This window comes from Hevea brasiliensis, chromosome 12 (assembly GCF_030052815.1).
Source record: "Hevea brasiliensis isolate MT/VB/25A 57/8 chromosome 12, ASM3005281v1, whole genome shotgun sequence".
In the NCBI taxonomy this organism is placed as follows: Eukaryota; Viridiplantae; Streptophyta; class Magnoliopsida; order Malpighiales; family Euphorbiaceae; genus Hevea; species Hevea brasiliensis.
This window is the reverse complement of record NC_079504.1, coordinates 25,321,011-25,338,397: the sequence shown is the minus strand read 5'-3', so window position 1 is coordinate 25,338,397 and position 17,387 is coordinate 25,321,011. Positions and strand designations below refer to the sequence as shown.

Sequence of the window (17,387 nt, the reverse complement as noted above, 5' to 3'; positions counted from 1 at the left end):
TTAGGTAAATTCAGTCTATCATATCATTTGTTTTATATATATATATATGTGTGTCTATTTATTATGATTATATTATTATAAAATAATTTAATTAGATTAATTTATGACGTGATAGAGTGAGTATACCAAAAACTTTCTCATTTAAATAAAGGGGAAATGTGCATAAGAATACAAAATTTATGAACTACGAGAGGTTATATATGAACATATACATTTTTGTGGACAATTGAACAAAGCATAGCAATCCATAATTTACTGAAAGAAAATAATGATAAATAGCATTACTGTTTAGGTATTAATCAATAGATTTTATTTTAATAGGCCAGATAATATATATATATATATCCCAAAAGCCCCTAGTAAGCAAACGGAGTGGTCCGCAGATTATTTGCTTTTTTTTTTTTGATAATCAAGCTTGTTCTTCATATTATTTGCTTGCTTAATTCTTCTTGTTTATGTTACTTGTCCTCTGATTATATAACAGGTACACTCTATATATTACATATGCTTTTATATATTTGATTTATATTGATCATTTGTAAAAAAAATACTTTGATATTTGAAGAGGGCTTTTGATCAAGAATAAGATTTTACTAAGGAAAAAAAAAAAAAACTTCCCATAATCTGTTCAAAAAAAGCTAATTTTTCACAAGCATGATACTCATCAACTAGGTCAATTCTAGTTTAAATACAGGAATTTAATTAAACATTACTAAATTTTGAAACCTTAGGGTCGCTACAGAGTTGCATACTCAAATTAAGAGTGTAATTAAAAAGTGATTTGATGTTTATGTTTAATTTTAGCAGCCATTCCATTAGCTTAAAAGGAGACCAAGACAATGGCGTCTCTGTCAAATGCTGATTCCTTTTTGCTAAACGTGGCTGTTCACAAGAACAGGATAACGTAAATGTTTGCTTCTCACACTACGAATTACAACACTTCAAGGCACTATGCACAAAAAATTTTAGAATATAATTATTTTATGTATAATTATTTTATTATGATAATTGACGTGACGTGAATCATGTTATAATCAATGATTAAAGTGTCTTCATGTGCCGATTTTCCTCAAATTTTAACTTATATAATTTAAAAAAAAAAAACAAAAATTATTAGTCAAAATCTTGAATTGAAAGTTTTATTATAGTTATCAACCAGTTTCTAGAGAGTAATTAACCTTTATATATGATAGAACTTAGTCGAGGAGCAAGCATAATAAGCTTATGGATAGAAGGAACCATTAGTAGATTGGCAAAAACTTTGCAAAATTGAAGCAATAACCATAGATTCATCATCTTGTGAGGCAGTTATCGTCTCCATGCTAACTGGTTCACCACCCTCTTCCAGTTGATGAGCAGGCGTTAGTGATGGTGGAGGTGGAGGCACTGCAGCCACTGCCAGTGGAGGAGGCGGCGGAAGCACCCAGAAAGGGTAATAAAAATTGGTACGAGCTCTTTCAATGCCACTAAAGGAGATAGAAGATAGATCGTAAGCTATAGCAGCTTCCTCAGCAGTGTCAAATGTGCCAAGCCAGTGTCTTTCTTTGGTATATGGATTTCGAATCTCCGCAGCATACCTCCCCCATGGCCGCCGGCGGACACCAAGGTATCTGCTGGATTGCCTGGAGCTCCTTCTTGGGTTCCTGTAAAGCAATGAAGGGAGATTCTCCATGCTTGGTATATTGCTGTGGAATGAAAGGTGGGAAAATTTAAGAAATGGGTGGCTTTAAATAGTGATTAAGAAGAATAATCAAGAGAATTCTTGATGATTAAATTATAAATTCTTGATCTCCACTAAATGGGTATAGAGAGCTTTAAATTATTAAGATGATAAGTGAACATTTAAAATTAGTCAAGTGGGGCAGGTAAGAAGCATAGCTCAGAAACAGAATAAAGAATTTGATTGAATGCATTTTTTGATATATTCTGTTACTCTAATGGCTGCACTGTGACATCTTACTTCCTGAAATTCCTCATCAATGAGAATTTTAGTGTGAACAAAATGCATAAATCAATGCCACCCATCAGGCATAGGCTACCTGTTGGCTTTTAGTGAGATCTTCCTCCTTGTGGCCCCGCATTAATATTCTGAGTTAAAAAAAAAAAAATTAATAGAAATGTTATGGTGCCATAGTATATGATATAAACCATATGGGGATTTACGATGCTGTTTGGGATCAACATGCACGTATTCAATGGATATGTTTATAATATTTACAAATATATGATATGGAATTATATCATATACTAATGATATTAAGATTATTTTTAAAGCTTAGAGATTTAGATTTGGAGTTTTAGTCAGATATCTTTGTAATAATTTAAATACAGAGTTTTAGTCATATTTGTAATAATTTAGATTGGGAAATATGTATTATAGTCCTATATAAATACAGAGCCAATGGTGAAGGAAGAAAAGGATAAGTTTCCTCCATTTAACCTGCCAAAAGTAGAAAATAGCCCACTCATATCAGATGGCGTGAGTGACTTTTTTGCAGTAGAATCGAGAGAATTGTTCACATCAAAGAATCATACGCTGTTTTCTTATTCTTTCATTTTATCTTATTTTCCTTGCATCTTCATCGACTGAGATAAGTACTTCTGAGTTCGACTGAGATTTCATTGAATATATGCTTTTGATAATAATTAACTTAATGGCAAATGAGTGCATCCTGAAAAAGGGGCTACAGTAGGATAGATAAAAGCAAATAAATAAAATAAATGTATCACCATGACATGAAGCTCCAGCTGAGAATGCCCATGCTAATTGCCAAAACCTTCTATTTATTTTTCTCAGTTCCACTATCTAGCACAGGTTTGGACCCAAAGTTCTAAGGCATTTATATATAACAATCTGCCAATCTGAATATATTGCCAATATTGACGCTACTGTCTGACGATGTGCATGGAAAATGATGTTGTCGGCATATTTTTTGTTTCTTTTTTCTTTTGCGCTCTAAAAATCCCAACTCCCCAGTGTTATCAATCAACAAAATTACTCTTTTAAGTAACAATTGAATTTATTAGCCAGAAATGCATAAATACAAAGATTAATAAGCGTAGAGGTTATTGAGAAATGTAATATAAATCAATTTATCACTTGGAATGAACAGAGTAAAAAATTTACAGCAGTTGTGATCCACGTACAATATTGGCATTTGTAGTTGAACTAAGTAAGCTTTCGCCAGAGATAACCTTTAGAAGCTGACAAGTACTTCACTTTTGGGAACACAAAACCAGCCCTTGGAGGGTTTCCATCCACAAGCGAATTCTCATAAATTTCTTTGCACTCTTGTGCGACCTGTAACAAGGACGAAATACATTTAATTTCAGAAGACCTTACAAGTTCCCAATTTTTCTTCCTTTTTTTTCAAGAAAAAAAATTCCTAACCATTATTGACTAATTGAAAGCTAGAGCTTTAGAGAAGAACTCTAGAGTTAAAGGGCTTTAAGTTAAGTAGAACGAAGACAGAATACATGCATTGCAAGTTCAGTGAAGGCCGGACTGGTGATAGGGAAAGAGTTAGTTTGGATAGAGTGATATTACCCCAAAATAATCACTTTAAATATCTCGACCCAATCCTTCAAGTAGATGGGGAATGTGAGGAGGATGTTAGTCATAGGATTAAAGCCGGATGGTTGAAGTGAAGACGTGCTACGGGAGTTCTATGTGATCGCAAGATTCCCAATAAGTAGAGTTGCAAAAATTTTACCGCACAGCTATACGATCGGTCATATTATATGGTAGTGAGTGTTGGACAATGAAAGAGCCGTATGTGTCTAAGATAAGCCGTATGTGTCTAAAATACCACTTTTTAGACAGTAATGATTCCTATATAACCAATTTCAAAAGTACCCTAAGTCACTTCCCTATGCTAAACCAAATCAATTCTATTGATCTTATCAGTAATATAAAACCAATTCTTTTTTCCCAAGGTCTTTGCCTTTATATAAGTTAGATCGCATATTCAAGTAAATTCACTTGTGTATTTTGGAGCACATATAAATTGCACTATCTAACAATTCAAGATCTGTTTAACAGAAAATTAATAAACTTCAAACAGAAAAGACAGGCCAAATCAAATTCCAAAAACAAGGATCAACCCCACCACAGGGCAAACGAATGCAAGCTAGCAGGAATAGCATAAACATCATCCACAACTGCAAGTAATAAATAAGAATAAAACAGAAGATTACCTGGTAAGGAAATTGGGGTTGGTGGAACAAACGGAGGAGGAGGTGAAAATGGGGGAGAACCTGGGCAAGGATGCCCAGTAACTGGCCCACACAAATCCAAATTATTAGCAAAACTGCAAGGCAAATATCCCTTTTAAAAGAATTCCCAAAATAGTCAGTGGAAGTATGTAACATCCATTTGTTAGCCAAAAAACCTGATGGGAGTGAACATTGAGAAGGAACCATTATCTGGAACAACGCCAGAGAGACGGTTGTTTGATAGATCCCTGGATATAAAAGTAAAATGATTAAACACATTAATCTAGCATCAATATCATGCCTGTGTATGTGTGTGCGTGCACTCTCATGTGAGATTTCTTCATGACATACCCAAATGAGTTAGGCACTTACAACACTTGAAGTGATGAAATATTAGTCAATGGCATAGGAATGCGACCCGTCAAGCTGTTGTTGTTAAGCCGGCTATCCTTGCACAAACATGGGCAAGAAAAAATAAAAATAAAATTAATATCAAAACCAATTAAGAGATGCAATTACAATTATTATTGTTAATAAATGCCAATATAAAGGCAGATTTAAGTTTAAAGGAAACACATGAGGGAAAAGCACAGCTTGCTCCTATGATTTGGGGGCATATGCATGTCTATGTGCCTATGTATTTCCTTGATATAAGATCAGCTCAACTCAACTCAACTAAGCCTTTATCTCAAAAATTTGAAGTCGACTATATGGATTATCTTTCTCCACTCTAAACGATTTAAACGATTTTAGGTTTGTTATGGAAAGTCAATCACTATGTTATGGAAAGTCAATCACTATATTATTTCTCTGTATATTTTGTATTCTGTATTCCTATTTAGGATTTCTTATTTATGATTTTTTCCTAATTAGTAGAACACAATTATAGGAATCAATTGTATATATATACCCATGTACAGATTAATTGAAATCAATGAGAATCATCTCTTTCTACATGGTATCAGAGCGTTTCGGTTAGTTTTCTTTGTCTCAACAAATAGCAGACAATAAGAATATTATTTCTGATGTGATTCCGGTGATGACTAAGATGACGGAACACAAACTTAATGGTTCGAATTACCTGGAGTGGAGTAAGACTGTTAGGGTCTATTTGCGTAGCATTGATAAGGATGATCACCTTACTAAAGATCCACCCACTGATGATACACGACAAACTTGGCTAAGGGAGGATGCTCGGTTGTTTTTGCAGCTTCGGAACTCGATTCATAGTGAGGTAATTAGTTTAATTAATCACTGTGAATTTGTTAAGGAATTGATGGATTACTTAGATTTTCTGTATTCTGGTAAAGGGAATATCTCCTGTATTTATGACGTTTGTAAGGCATTCTACCGTGCTGAGAAAGAGGATAAGTCTCTCACGGCTTATTTTATGGATTTTAAACGGGTATATGAGGAACTTAATATATTGTTGCCTTTTAGTCCTGATGTAAAAGTTCAGCAGGCCCAACAGGAGCAACTGGCTGTTATGAGTTTTCTTGCAGGTCTTCCTTCAGAGTATGAGACTGCTAAATCTCAGATTCTTTCCAGTTCTGAGATTTCCTCTTTGCATGAAACATTCACACGGGTCCTTCGTACAGAGAGTACTCAATTTTCACAGCCTACCAGTAGTGCTCTTATTAGCCGTAATCCAAATGGACAACAGGCTAATAGAAGAGGAAGTTGAGGAGGAATTACAGGCAACAGAAGTAATCAGCGTAATGGAGAGGCTAGTTCTAATCAGGACTCAAGAGGAGTCATTTGTTATTATTGCCATGAGCCTGGCCATACAAAATATAATTGTCCGCAACTTCAGAGGAAAAATCAGCGATCACAGATGGCAAATATGGCATTAGAGAATTCTACAGTATCTTCCTCTGAGAAAACTATTTTGGTATCTGCAGAGGATTTTGCACAATTTTCCCAGTATCAGGCATCTCTAAAGCCTACCAGTTCCTCACATCGCGATCGCTGAGTCAGGTAAATCCACTACATGCCTTGTGTCTTCTTCATCCAAATGGGTTATTGATTCTGGTGCAACAGATCACATGACAGGTAATTCTAGTCTTCTATCTATTTTTCAGTCTAATCTCACTTCCTCTACTGTTACTTTGGCTGATGGTTCTACTTCTTGTGTCATGGGTTCTGGAACTGCGAACCCGACTTCGTCAATTTCTTTGTCTTCTGTTTTGTGTCTACCAAAATTCTCTTTTAATCTACTTTCTGTTAGTAAACTTACTCGTACCTTAAATTGTTCTGTTTCCTTTTTTCCTGATCAGTGTTTGTTTCAGGATCTTACGACGAAGCAGATTATTGGTAGAGGACGCGAGTCAGGCGGTCTCTACATTTTGGAAAATCATATACCGCGGTCGCTTGTTTGCTCCAGTACCTTAACACCTCTTGAAGCTCATTGTAGATTGGGTCATCCTTCTTTGTCTACCATGAAGAAGCTGTGTCCTCAATTTCAGTCTTTATCAGTACTAGAATGTGAGTCGTGTCAGTTTGCAAAACATCATCGTTTGCCTTCTGTGTCTAGAGTCAGTAAACGGGCTTCATCCCCTTTTGAGTTAGTTCATTCTGATATTTGGGGTCCTTGCTCTATTACATCTAAAACTGGATTTCGTTATTTTATTACTTTTGTTGATGATTACTCTCGAACTCCGCCTAAGTAGTTTGCGCTTAGCCGGTCCCAAGCCCGGGTAAAGGAGGAGGGTTGCGGTAGGTGACAACCAGCGTAAAAATTTCGTCACACCCTATGATATGGATTCAAATGATATAAACGTTGGGGCGTCCTCTACTAACGACGCGCTACATCGGAGCCCGGGTGTAGTGAGAAATATGCAAGGGTGTAGGGCGTTCACCGAAAGCGACGCGCCATGCCGGCGCCCAGGTGTGGTGTTAAGTGAGCAAGGGTTCCCACATCATGGACGGGTGTGGGTAAAGAAGTTAGTCCATAGGACATATAGTAGAACAAATAGTGGAACAGAACACAAGATAGATATAGAAAACAATAGAAGATATCATAGAAGGAGACCAATTAGGAAGGAGCATGATAGGAGGAGGATCAGGGTTGGTACTTGGAATGTTGGATCACTTACAGGAAAATTAATGGAGCTTGTGGATACCTTGGAAAGAAGAAGGGTGAATATTGCTTGCATTCAGGAGACTAAATGGGTAGGAGAGAAAAGTAAGGAAGTGGGTAATTCAGGGTACAAACTGTGGTTTACAGGAAAGGAGAGAAATAAGAACGGAGTGGGTATAATCATAGACAGAACATTGAAAGACGCAGTAGTAGCTGTGAAAAGAGTAGGAGATAGAATTATACTAGTAAAGCTAGTACTAGAAGGAGAAACAATAAATATAGTTAGTGCTTATGCCCCATAAATAGGACTAGACAGTGAAAGTAAACAAAGGTTTTGGGAAGATATGGATGATTTAATGCAAAGCATACCGAATGAAGAGAATGTTTTCATTGGTGGAGATTTGAATGGACATGTAGGAAGTGATAGGCAAGGTTATGAGAATGTTCATGGAGGTTTTGGTTTTGGCAGTCAAAATGAGGAGGGAAAAAGCATCCTGGATTTTGCTATGGCATACGACCTAATACTAGCAAATACCTACTTTATAAAAAGAGAGTCACATTTAGTGACTTTCAAAAGTGGGCAACATAGAAGCCAAATCGACTTCCTCTTAACCAGGAAGACAAATAGAGCTCTATGCAAGGATTGCAAGGTCATTCCAGGAGAGGCTTTAACAAGTCAACATAGGTTGGTGGTCTTGGATGTCAAATTTAGGAACAATTCAAGTAAGGTTAGAAGAAATAGTGTAGCTCGAACAAAGTGGTGGGAGTTCAAAGGAGTAAAGCAAGTGAAGTTCAAAAATGAGCTTCTCGAGTCCGAAGTATGGAAGCTAGATATGGAGGCCAATGATATGTGGATAGATGGCATCAAGGATTAGAGAAGTAGCTATAAAAGTAATTTGAGAGTATATATGACATGGACCACCCTCAAAAGAGAGATTTTTGTGGAATGAGGAATTACAAAAGCGTTGAAGAGAAAAAGGGAATGGTATAAGAAATTACCTAAATGTGATAATAATGAGGCATATGAACAGTACAAGATAGCAAAGAAAGAGGCAAAAAAGGCAGTTAGTCAAGCAAGAGCACAGGCCTTTGAAAAGTTATATGAGAAACTTGGAACTAAAGAAGGGGAGAAAGATATTTACAGATTAGCAAGGAGTAGAGAAAGGAAATGTCAAGATCTCAATCAAGTTAGGTGCATTAAGGATAAAGAAGGAAAAGTGTTGGTGAAAGATGAGGACATTAAAGAAAGATGGAGAAATTATTTTAATGATCTCTTTAATAATAGTCAAAATGGTAATAGCGTGAATATAGATTATAGAACAATAGAAAAGAATGTAAATTATACTAGAAGGATTCGATCTTTAGAAGTAAAGGAAGCACTTAAGAGAATGAAAGTGGGTAAAGCCTGTGGACCAGATGAAATACCAATTGAAGTGTGGAAGTATTTGGGAGATATGGGAGTGGCATGGTTAACTAAATTATTTAATAAGATTCTAAACTCAAAGAAAATGCCTGATGAATGGAGGAAGAGTATTTTAGTATAAACTCAAAGAAAATGCCTGATGAATGGAGGAAGAGTATTTTAGTACCTATTTTTAAAAATAAGGGAGACATACAGAGTTGCTCAAACTATAGGGGAATTAAACTCATGAGCCATACTATGAAGTTGTGGGAGAGAGTTGTGGAGCATCGACTACGTCATGATACTTCTATCTCTCTCAATCAATTTGGTTTCATGCCCGGCCGTTCAACTATGGAAGCGATCTTTCTCATTAGAAGTTTGATGGAGAAATATAGAGATGTGAAGAAAGATCTACACATGGTTTTTATTGATTTGGAGAAGGCTTATGATAGTGTTCCAAGAGAGATCTTATGGAATGTGTTAGAACAAAAGAGGGTATCTATTAGGTACATACAAGTATTGAAAGATATGTATGAAGGAGCAACTACTATTGTGCGCACAGTGGGAGGGGACACAAGTGATTTTCCGATCTCAATTGGATTACACCAAGGATCAGCCATAAGCCCTTACCTTTTTACATTAGTTTTAGATGAAAAACATATACAAGAGAGTATTCCTTGGTGCATGATGTTTATGGATGATATTGTTACGATAGATGAGACACGAGAAGGAGTCAATAGGAAGCTAGAACTTTGGAGAAGTACTCTAGAGTCAAAGGGTTTTAAGTTAAGTAGAACGAAGACAGAATACATGCATTGCAAGTTCAGTGAAGGCCAAACTAGTGATAGGGAAGGAGTTAGTTTGAATGGGGTGGTACTGTCCCAAAGTAATCACTTTAAATATCTAGGCTCAGTCCTTCAAGTAGATGGGGGATGTGAGGAGGATGTTAATCATAGGATTAAAGCCGGATGGTGGAAGTGGAGACTTGCCACCAGAGTTTTATGTGATCGTAAGATTCTCAATAAGTTGAAAGGAAAATTTTACCCTACAGCCATACGACCGGCTATGTTATATGGTAGTGAGTGTTGGGCATTGAAAAAGTCGTATGCATCTAAGATAAGAGTTGCAGAGATGAGAATGTTAAGGTGGATGAGTGGCCATACTAGACTAGATAAAGTCCGTAATGAGAGTATCAGAGAAAAGGTAGGAGTGGTGCCAATTGAAGATAAGTTGAGAGAAGGGAGATTGAGGTGGTTTGGTCATGTGAAGCGTAGACATACGGAGGCTCCAGTTAGACAAGTAGAGCACATTAGGTTAGAGGATAGAAAGAAAAAAAGGGGTAGACCTAAATTAACTTGGAGGAGAGTAGTTCAACATGACTTAGAAGCATTACACATTTCTGAGGATTTAACCCAAAATCGTTCAGAGTGGAAAAAGCGAATCCATATAGCCGACCCCAAATTTTTGGGATAAAGGCTTAGTCGAGTTGAGTTGAGTTGAGTTGTTGATGATTACTCTCGTGTTACCTGGTTATATTTAATGAAGAATCGTTCTGAGTTGTTTTCTATCTTTTGTGCCTTTTTTAATGAAATCAAAACTCAATTTAATATTTCTGCGCACATATTAAGAAGTGATAATGCCAAAGAATACTTTTCAGCACAATTTCAGTCTTATATGACACGAAATGGCATTCTTCATCGATCTTCATGCGGATACCCCATCCCAAAATGGCGTGGCCGAAAGGAAAAATCGTCATCTTCTTGAGGTAACTCGTGCTCTTCTTTTTCAGATGAAAGTACCTAAACACTTTTGGGCGGATGCAGTTTCTACGGCATGTTTTTTGATCAATCGTATGCCGTCTTCTGTCCTTAATGGGAATATTCCTTATACTACTTTATTTCCTACAAAATCTTTGTTCCCTATTGAACCCCGTATTTTTGTTGTACTGCTTTTGTGCGTGATGTTCATCCACAGTTACTAAATTGGATCCAAAATCTCTCAAATGTGTCTTCCTTGGGTACTCCGGCTCCCAAAAAGGGTACCGTTGTTTCTCTCCTACTCTTAATCGATATCTTGTTTCGCAGATATCGTATTTTTGAGTCCACTCCATTTTTTCCTCTATCATCCGTATGAGAGTCGGGGAGGAGGATGATCTCTTAATATATCTTGTCCAACCAATGTCTAGTCCTCTCCCACACTGCTCTTCCGTCTCTAGACCTACTCGACCTCCGTTGTTCATGTTTATTCCAGAAATTGAGATTCCCGACTCGGATCCTCCACGGCCTACTTCGTTGGGCGATCCTGCCCTCATACCGATCATGATTCCGATCTAGACTTACCCATTGCTCTTCGTAAAGGTAAACGTTCATGTACTTACCCTATCTCTTCTTTTGTTTCTTATAATCAATTGTCTTCTTGTTCTCGGTGTTTTGTTACTTCTTTAGACTGCTCCTATCCCTAATCATTAATGAGGCAATGTCTCATCTGGTGTGATGCTATGAAAGAGGAAATGGAGGCTTTAGATGCTAATGGTACATGGGAACTATTGCCTTGCCCACCGGGTAAGAAAGCTATTGGATGCAAATGGGTATTTCTGAAAGGTAAATCTGATGGTTACGTGGCTAGGTTAAAAGCACGCCTTGTAGCGAAGGATATGCTCAGACATATGGGGTTGATTACTCTGATACTTTTTCTCCTGTAGCTAAACTTACTTCTATTCGCTTGTTTATCTCTTTAGCAGCTACATTTGATTGGCCCCTGCATCAATTAGATATCAAGAATGATTTTCTTCATGGTGATCTTCAGGAGGAGGTGTATATGGAGCAACCACCTGGGTTTGTTGCTCAGGGGGAGTTGGGTAAAGTTTGTAGGCTTCGGAAGTCTCTTTATGGCTTGAAACAAAGTCCTAGGGCATGGTTTGGGAGATTCAGTGAAGCAGTACAAGAATTTGGTATGCAAAAGAGTACGTGTGATCACTCAGTATTTTATAGGCAATCTGAGGCTGGCCTAATTCTCTTGGTAGTCTATGTGGATGACATTGTCATCACTGGGAGTGACTCTGCAGGTATTTCATCTCTTAAAACCTTCCTCCAAACTCAGTTTCAGACTAAAGACTTGGGATTGTTAAATTATTTCTTGGGTATCGAAGTTATAAGAAGTAAGAAGGGTATTTTCTTGTCTCAAAGAAAATATGTTCTCGATCTATTGACAGAGACAGGAAAATTAGGTGCCAAGCCTTGTAGCGCACCAATGACTCCAACTTTACAATCATAGCGGGATAGTGAGTTGTTTGAAGATCCAGAGATACAGGAGATTGGTAGGAAAATTGAACTACCTTACACCACTCGTCCCGACATTGCTTATGCCGTTAGTGTGGTAAGTCGCTTTATGTCTTCCCAACCGTTGCTCATTGGGAAGCCTTGGAACAAATCTTGTGTTATCCAAGGGCGCCCAGAAGAGATTTGCTATATGGCAATCATGGGCATTTGAATGTTGAATGTTTTTCGATGCCGACTGGTTGGATCTAAGGTTGACAAGAGGTCAACTCATCGGATATTGCGTTTTTATTGGAGGAAATTTGGTGTCTTGGAGAAGCAAGAAGCGAGTGTAGTTTCTCGATCTAGTCTGAATCCGAATACTGAGCCATGGCACAATCGGTATGTGAGGTAATGTGGATACTTCAATTACTAGATGAGACAGGTTTTAAGACCTCCACTGCGAAATTGTGGTGTGATAATCAAGTCGCTCTTCATATTGCTTCTAATCCGGTGTTTCATGAGCGGACCAAACATATTGAGATTTATTGTCACTTTATTCGTGAAAAGATTCAACAACAGATCATCTCAACAGGACACATCAAAACTGGAGAGCAGTTAGGAGATATTTTCACGAAAGCTCTGAATGGAGCTAGGATTGACTACATTTGTAACAAGTTGGGCATGATTAACATCTATGCTCCAACTTGAGGGGGAGTGTTATGGAAAGTCAATCACTATGTTATGGAAAGTCAATCACTATATTATTTCTCTGTATATTCGATTCGTATTCCTATTTAGAATTTCTTATTTATGATTTTTCCTAATTAGTAGAACACAATTATAGAAATCAATTGTATATATATACCCATGTACAGATTAATTGAAATCAATGAAAATCATCTCTTTCTACAAGGTTAAATCTTCAGAAATGTGTAATGCTTCTAGGTCATGTACTACTCTCCTCCAGGTCAGTTTAGGTCTACCTCTTTTTTTCTTTCTATCTTCTAATCTAATGTGCTCTACTTGAGGTTAATATGACATCAATTCGAAAATTGCGAATTAAACATAGATGCTACATATTTTATGTCTATGTGCACCTATTATGATTTCATATTATGTATTTCAATGAATTTCCTCAATTGTAGAAAAATATTTAGCACCTATGATTTGGGGACATATGCATGTCTATGTGCCTCTGTATTTCCTTATTGATAACAAATATTAAATAATTTGATAAGAAATTCATTGAATTCTACAATTGAGGTTAATATGACATCAATTGGAAAATTGTGAATTAAACATAGGTGCTACAATTTTTCTCAAAGTAAGCATACTTACAGAAATCGTAATTTTGACAGCTTGCCCAAACTTTCTGGGATGGGACCAGTAAAACTATTCAAGTAAAGATCCAAGCTCACCAAGCTAGTCAAGTTACCAAGATCACCAGGAATTGGTCCGCTTATGTTATTACTGTAGAGCTCCCTAACATAATAATAAACTTAATTATTCATTTAAGAAAAGGTTCAACATGAAATAAGATGTGTCAACTGTTAACTAACAAGTTAACTAACAAGACTATAGAATATCAACAAATGGCCAAGCAATGTTTAAGAAATTTATAATTAGATGAAGCAAATCCTTTGTCTGTTCACAGTGGTGAAACTATGTTCTACAAAAAGCTTCTCTGGGACATGATTTATGCATTATGATGTCCATAATTGTGCATTATGCCGTTATCTTAAGGAAATAAAAAAATCACAATAGGTCAATGTAATCTAGTTCTAAGATGTTTATTAATGCCATTATCTATACCAACCAACAAAGGTTATGTGTCCAATTTTCAATTTCAATCACAACAGTTGCCACTGAGAACATTTTAAGTTCAATGAGGGGGTTGCAAACCAAAGATATTCCATACCAGAAAATCATATTCTCATAGAACATTTTAACCCCATGAACTTGGCAAGGACAATAGGATTTTAACACACTACAAGGTCTTTACCATTATATATCATCTCTCTAAGTGAAGATGCCATTCAACTCATGACTTTGAACTGGAGATGGAAATTTTTACAAAGACAAAGTAAATCACTACTTCCTGCAGAACTCTGCAACTGTTCTTTCATGCAACCAAAAGCCAACTAGAAATATACTAGATGTGGGTTAGATCCGTGCACAACAACATGATCAGATGTTTTAATTCTTTCACAGCTCATTGGTCTGTGCATGGACTCCACTTTTTCATTTTAAAAACTGTGGATGAAAATCGCCAAGATCTGCATTTAGGGCCAGCCATTGTCCTGTTCCAGTTCTAGGACCAGGGGGCAGGAACTGGACTGAAGACACCCCCCCCCCCCCCCCTTCTCCTCTTCCAGCAGTTTTGGTTCGGTTGGTACGATTTTGATCAATCCAACAATCAAAAATTATTTTAACCCTCAGTCTAACCCTCATCTACATATCAAACTACATCTGTAGACTGTAGGAAAGCAACAATATAATGTAATTATAGCATTTCACCAGAAGGAGAATTTTTCAGAATCAATCTCATTGAAGAATTACTTTCAGAATATGGACCACAATAATTTTATGAACACAAACTGTCCATGGACCTCTGCATATAGATATCCAACAAAACCCATTTTGTTAAATTGGTTTAACAAGGATTCTGGATTTTGTTTTATGTACTAATTCCAAACTGATAATGGCCAAAAAGAAAGTGCATGGTTGGAGTTATCAGAAGTCAGAACTTAGAAGGTAGTTTGGACACTTTGAATTTATCATGTTTACTGTGCATGTAACTGAAGTAATGATACACTTGAAACCATTTTGTAAAAAAAGTAAGTATTGTTTATCTTTGACAAACATTGTAAATTTCTATTTTGAGTATAATGTTTACAATTTAGATGATTTTATGAGATAAAAATCATTCAAGAAGTAACAACGTTTTTGTTTCTATACTTGTGCTGTAAGGTCCTCTTCCATTGCACATCCTAAGCTTCTTTCCAACTCACCAAACTTAGGAATGGAAATTTCATCAGGTCAAAAGGAACAAATTTCCTAATATATTCTCTATATTAAACATGGATCAAACGGGGTAAAAGAACCAGTTCATGAAGTTTTTAGTTATCTTTTCATCTTCTTTCCCTACCAGTTGATGCATTAAATAGTTAATTTTTTAATATGCATTTTGTCAACCCAATTCAAGAATGTATTCTCGTCCCTAACCAAACGGACTCTACGGACAACATGGGAAAATAAATTTTTTTGAAAATTTTCACCAGAATTTAAAAAAAAAAAAAAAAAAAAAAAGATAAAAAGGCTGTAAACCATATCCTAATTAATTGATCCTTTTTACAAAATTACTTTCATTTCATCATATGAACAGGAAGGAAGGATATGACTACTAACAGCACATATGCACCTAGAAAACTAGTGCATTGCACCACTACCGTAACAATTTGAAAAAAAAAAAAAATTGTAAATCAACTTTAAAATCAGAGATAATGACTTACAAGTATTGCAAGTTTTTAAGCAGGCCAAGTTGCGGAACAAGCTGACCAGACAAAGCAGCATTTCCAAGATCACTGAGAAGGGAAGAAAAGAAAGGGAAGGTAGGGTGTTGTGGGTGGGGGGAGAGAGAAATAAAGAAGAAGAAATATCATATAAATGGCAGAACAATACAATTTAAGGAACTTGTGTCACAAGTATGTAAATGCATTAGAAGCTTACACTCTTATAACACTATTATCATTGTTGCAGGTGACATGAAACCATGTGCAAGGGTTGACAAGGGTAGGATCCCAACTCTGCAGGACATTGTTTGGATCAATCAAGTTGCTTCTCAGGCTGTGCAAAGCATTACCTGTTTCCGCGAAACACTTAGGGATTGACAGTCACAGTAACCAACAAGATACTACAGAAGGAATACAGTAGATAAGAATGAACCAATAAGGAACAAATACAGTAGAACACAAAGCTCCCAAAAGCATCATATTAGACCCATGATAAGTTCTTGAGATATCAATTCTAAGTGCCACAGATAACGATGTCAATGTGTGTAAATCATGTTTTTCAGTTAAATGAGATCAGTGGTTCAGGGCAAGCTATCTCTAGAAATGAAAGGTAGAAAAATATTTAAAACAAAAAAATTATTTTGAAATAAAATAGCATGAAGTTTAAGGCTTAATCCAGTATACAGAGATGGTTTAGACAAACTTGGCATGTAAAATACGATTTACAACTTGTGATGTTGCAACTAATCTCAGTCACTACATTGCCAAAAGTGTAATGGATTATGTTTCCTCTGAAAACCATGGTCAATATTAGGATCATTCCACAAAGGCGTTTGGAGAGAGAAAAGAAACGAAATAAATGGTACCTTGACAGATTTTCTAATTAATCCACAGAAGGCATTGAGTAAAAGAGCATCACCCAAGTCATCACATATTATTATAAAGATTGGGTAAGAAAAGCAATAAAAGCTAGAAAATAATGAAAAATTCAATAAGATCACCAATAACCAGTATCACAGGTGTACCTGTACTGAACTACAACCAGCCATTATACACTACCTCCATAATTAATAGGGAAAAATAGAAACCCATTTCCACAAATCAGCAAAGCAAGCAAAAACCAAGATCAAACTCTAACAATTTTGAAAAAGGAAAATAAACCCAACAAAATATAGCACTCAAGAAGCAATAAATAGAAGACCAAATAGAAATACAACAAACCTTCGGTATTACCCAAAGCCAGCCATAATGGATGCAGCAGAAAGATCAGCCACACCCCAACCTTCCTCTCCATCACCACTAAACAAACACGCACACTCCCCTCGAAACTTTAACTTCTCAATCTCCTCAGATCCAAACAACAGTACACCAAAACCCAGCTCACCATCACCCAACAAAAGAAACAGAGAGAAGAAGAAGAAGAAGAAGAAGAAGAAAGAAGAAAAACCAACGAAACCCTTTCTAAAATCTCCAGAATAACCCCACCATTATCTCCTAAATTATCTCCTTAAAATCACATCCCAAAAGCAACAAGGCCCCGATCCCTCCCTCCTCTCTCATTAACATGCTCCAAAAAATAGGAAAACTTAACAGAGAAAAAAAATAGGGAAAATGAGAACAACAAAACAGAAAGAAATTCAAAACATTTTTCACCGGTGCCCTTTTAGTTAATGAAACATGACAAAAATATGAGAGGGTTGATGAAGAAGAGTTGACTTGCTAGCTGCTTTAAAAAGAAAAAAAATAAAGTAAAAGGGGAGGCTGACATTATTCTTTGCACTAAATGGAGATATTTTATTGAATTGGGTTCTTTATAAAAAAATCCACTGAAATTAGATAAAATTTAAAAATTAAATAAAAAAAAAAAAGAGTCATACACAAAACCCCAAAAAATCACCATCTCCGGACACTTGCGGAGGGCC

At 36.3% G+C, this 17,387-nt stretch overlaps 2 protein-coding genes across 2 annotated transcripts; both read right to left on the bottom strand.

Annotated features, from left to right (window-relative positions):
• Positions 1 to 1,210: 1,210 nt before the first annotated feature.
• Positions 1,211 to 2,858, bottom strand: LOC110668442 (ethylene-responsive transcription factor LEP-like). The gene is made up of 2 exons (XM_058131336.1): positions 2,040 to 2,858; positions 1,211 to 1,685 (listed from the first exon to the last, which is right to left on the bottom strand). The coding sequence occupies exon 2, from the start codon at positions 1,670 to 1,672 to the stop codon at positions 1,223 to 1,225; it is 450 nt and encodes a 149-aa protein (XP_057987319.1). The 5' UTR covers positions 1,673 to 1,685; positions 2,040 to 2,858; the 3' UTR covers positions 1,211 to 1,222.
• A 143-nt stretch (positions 2,859 to 3,001) lies between these two features.
• On the bottom strand, positions 3,002 to 17,182 carry LOC110668440 (somatic embryogenesis receptor kinase 2). Its single transcript, XM_021829656.2, has 8 exons — positions 16,687 to 17,182; positions 15,683 to 15,815; positions 15,466 to 15,537; positions 13,292 to 13,435; positions 4,588 to 4,659; positions 4,392 to 4,463; positions 4,198 to 4,310; positions 3,002 to 3,301 (listed from the first exon to the last, which is right to left on the bottom strand). The coding sequence occupies exons 1-8, from the start codon at positions 16,757 to 16,759 to the stop codon at positions 3,273 to 3,275; spliced, it is 708 nt and encodes a 235-aa protein (XP_021685348.2). The 5' UTR covers positions 16,760 to 17,182; the 3' UTR covers positions 3,002 to 3,272.
• Between the last annotated feature and the right edge of the window lie 205 nt (positions 17,183 to 17,387).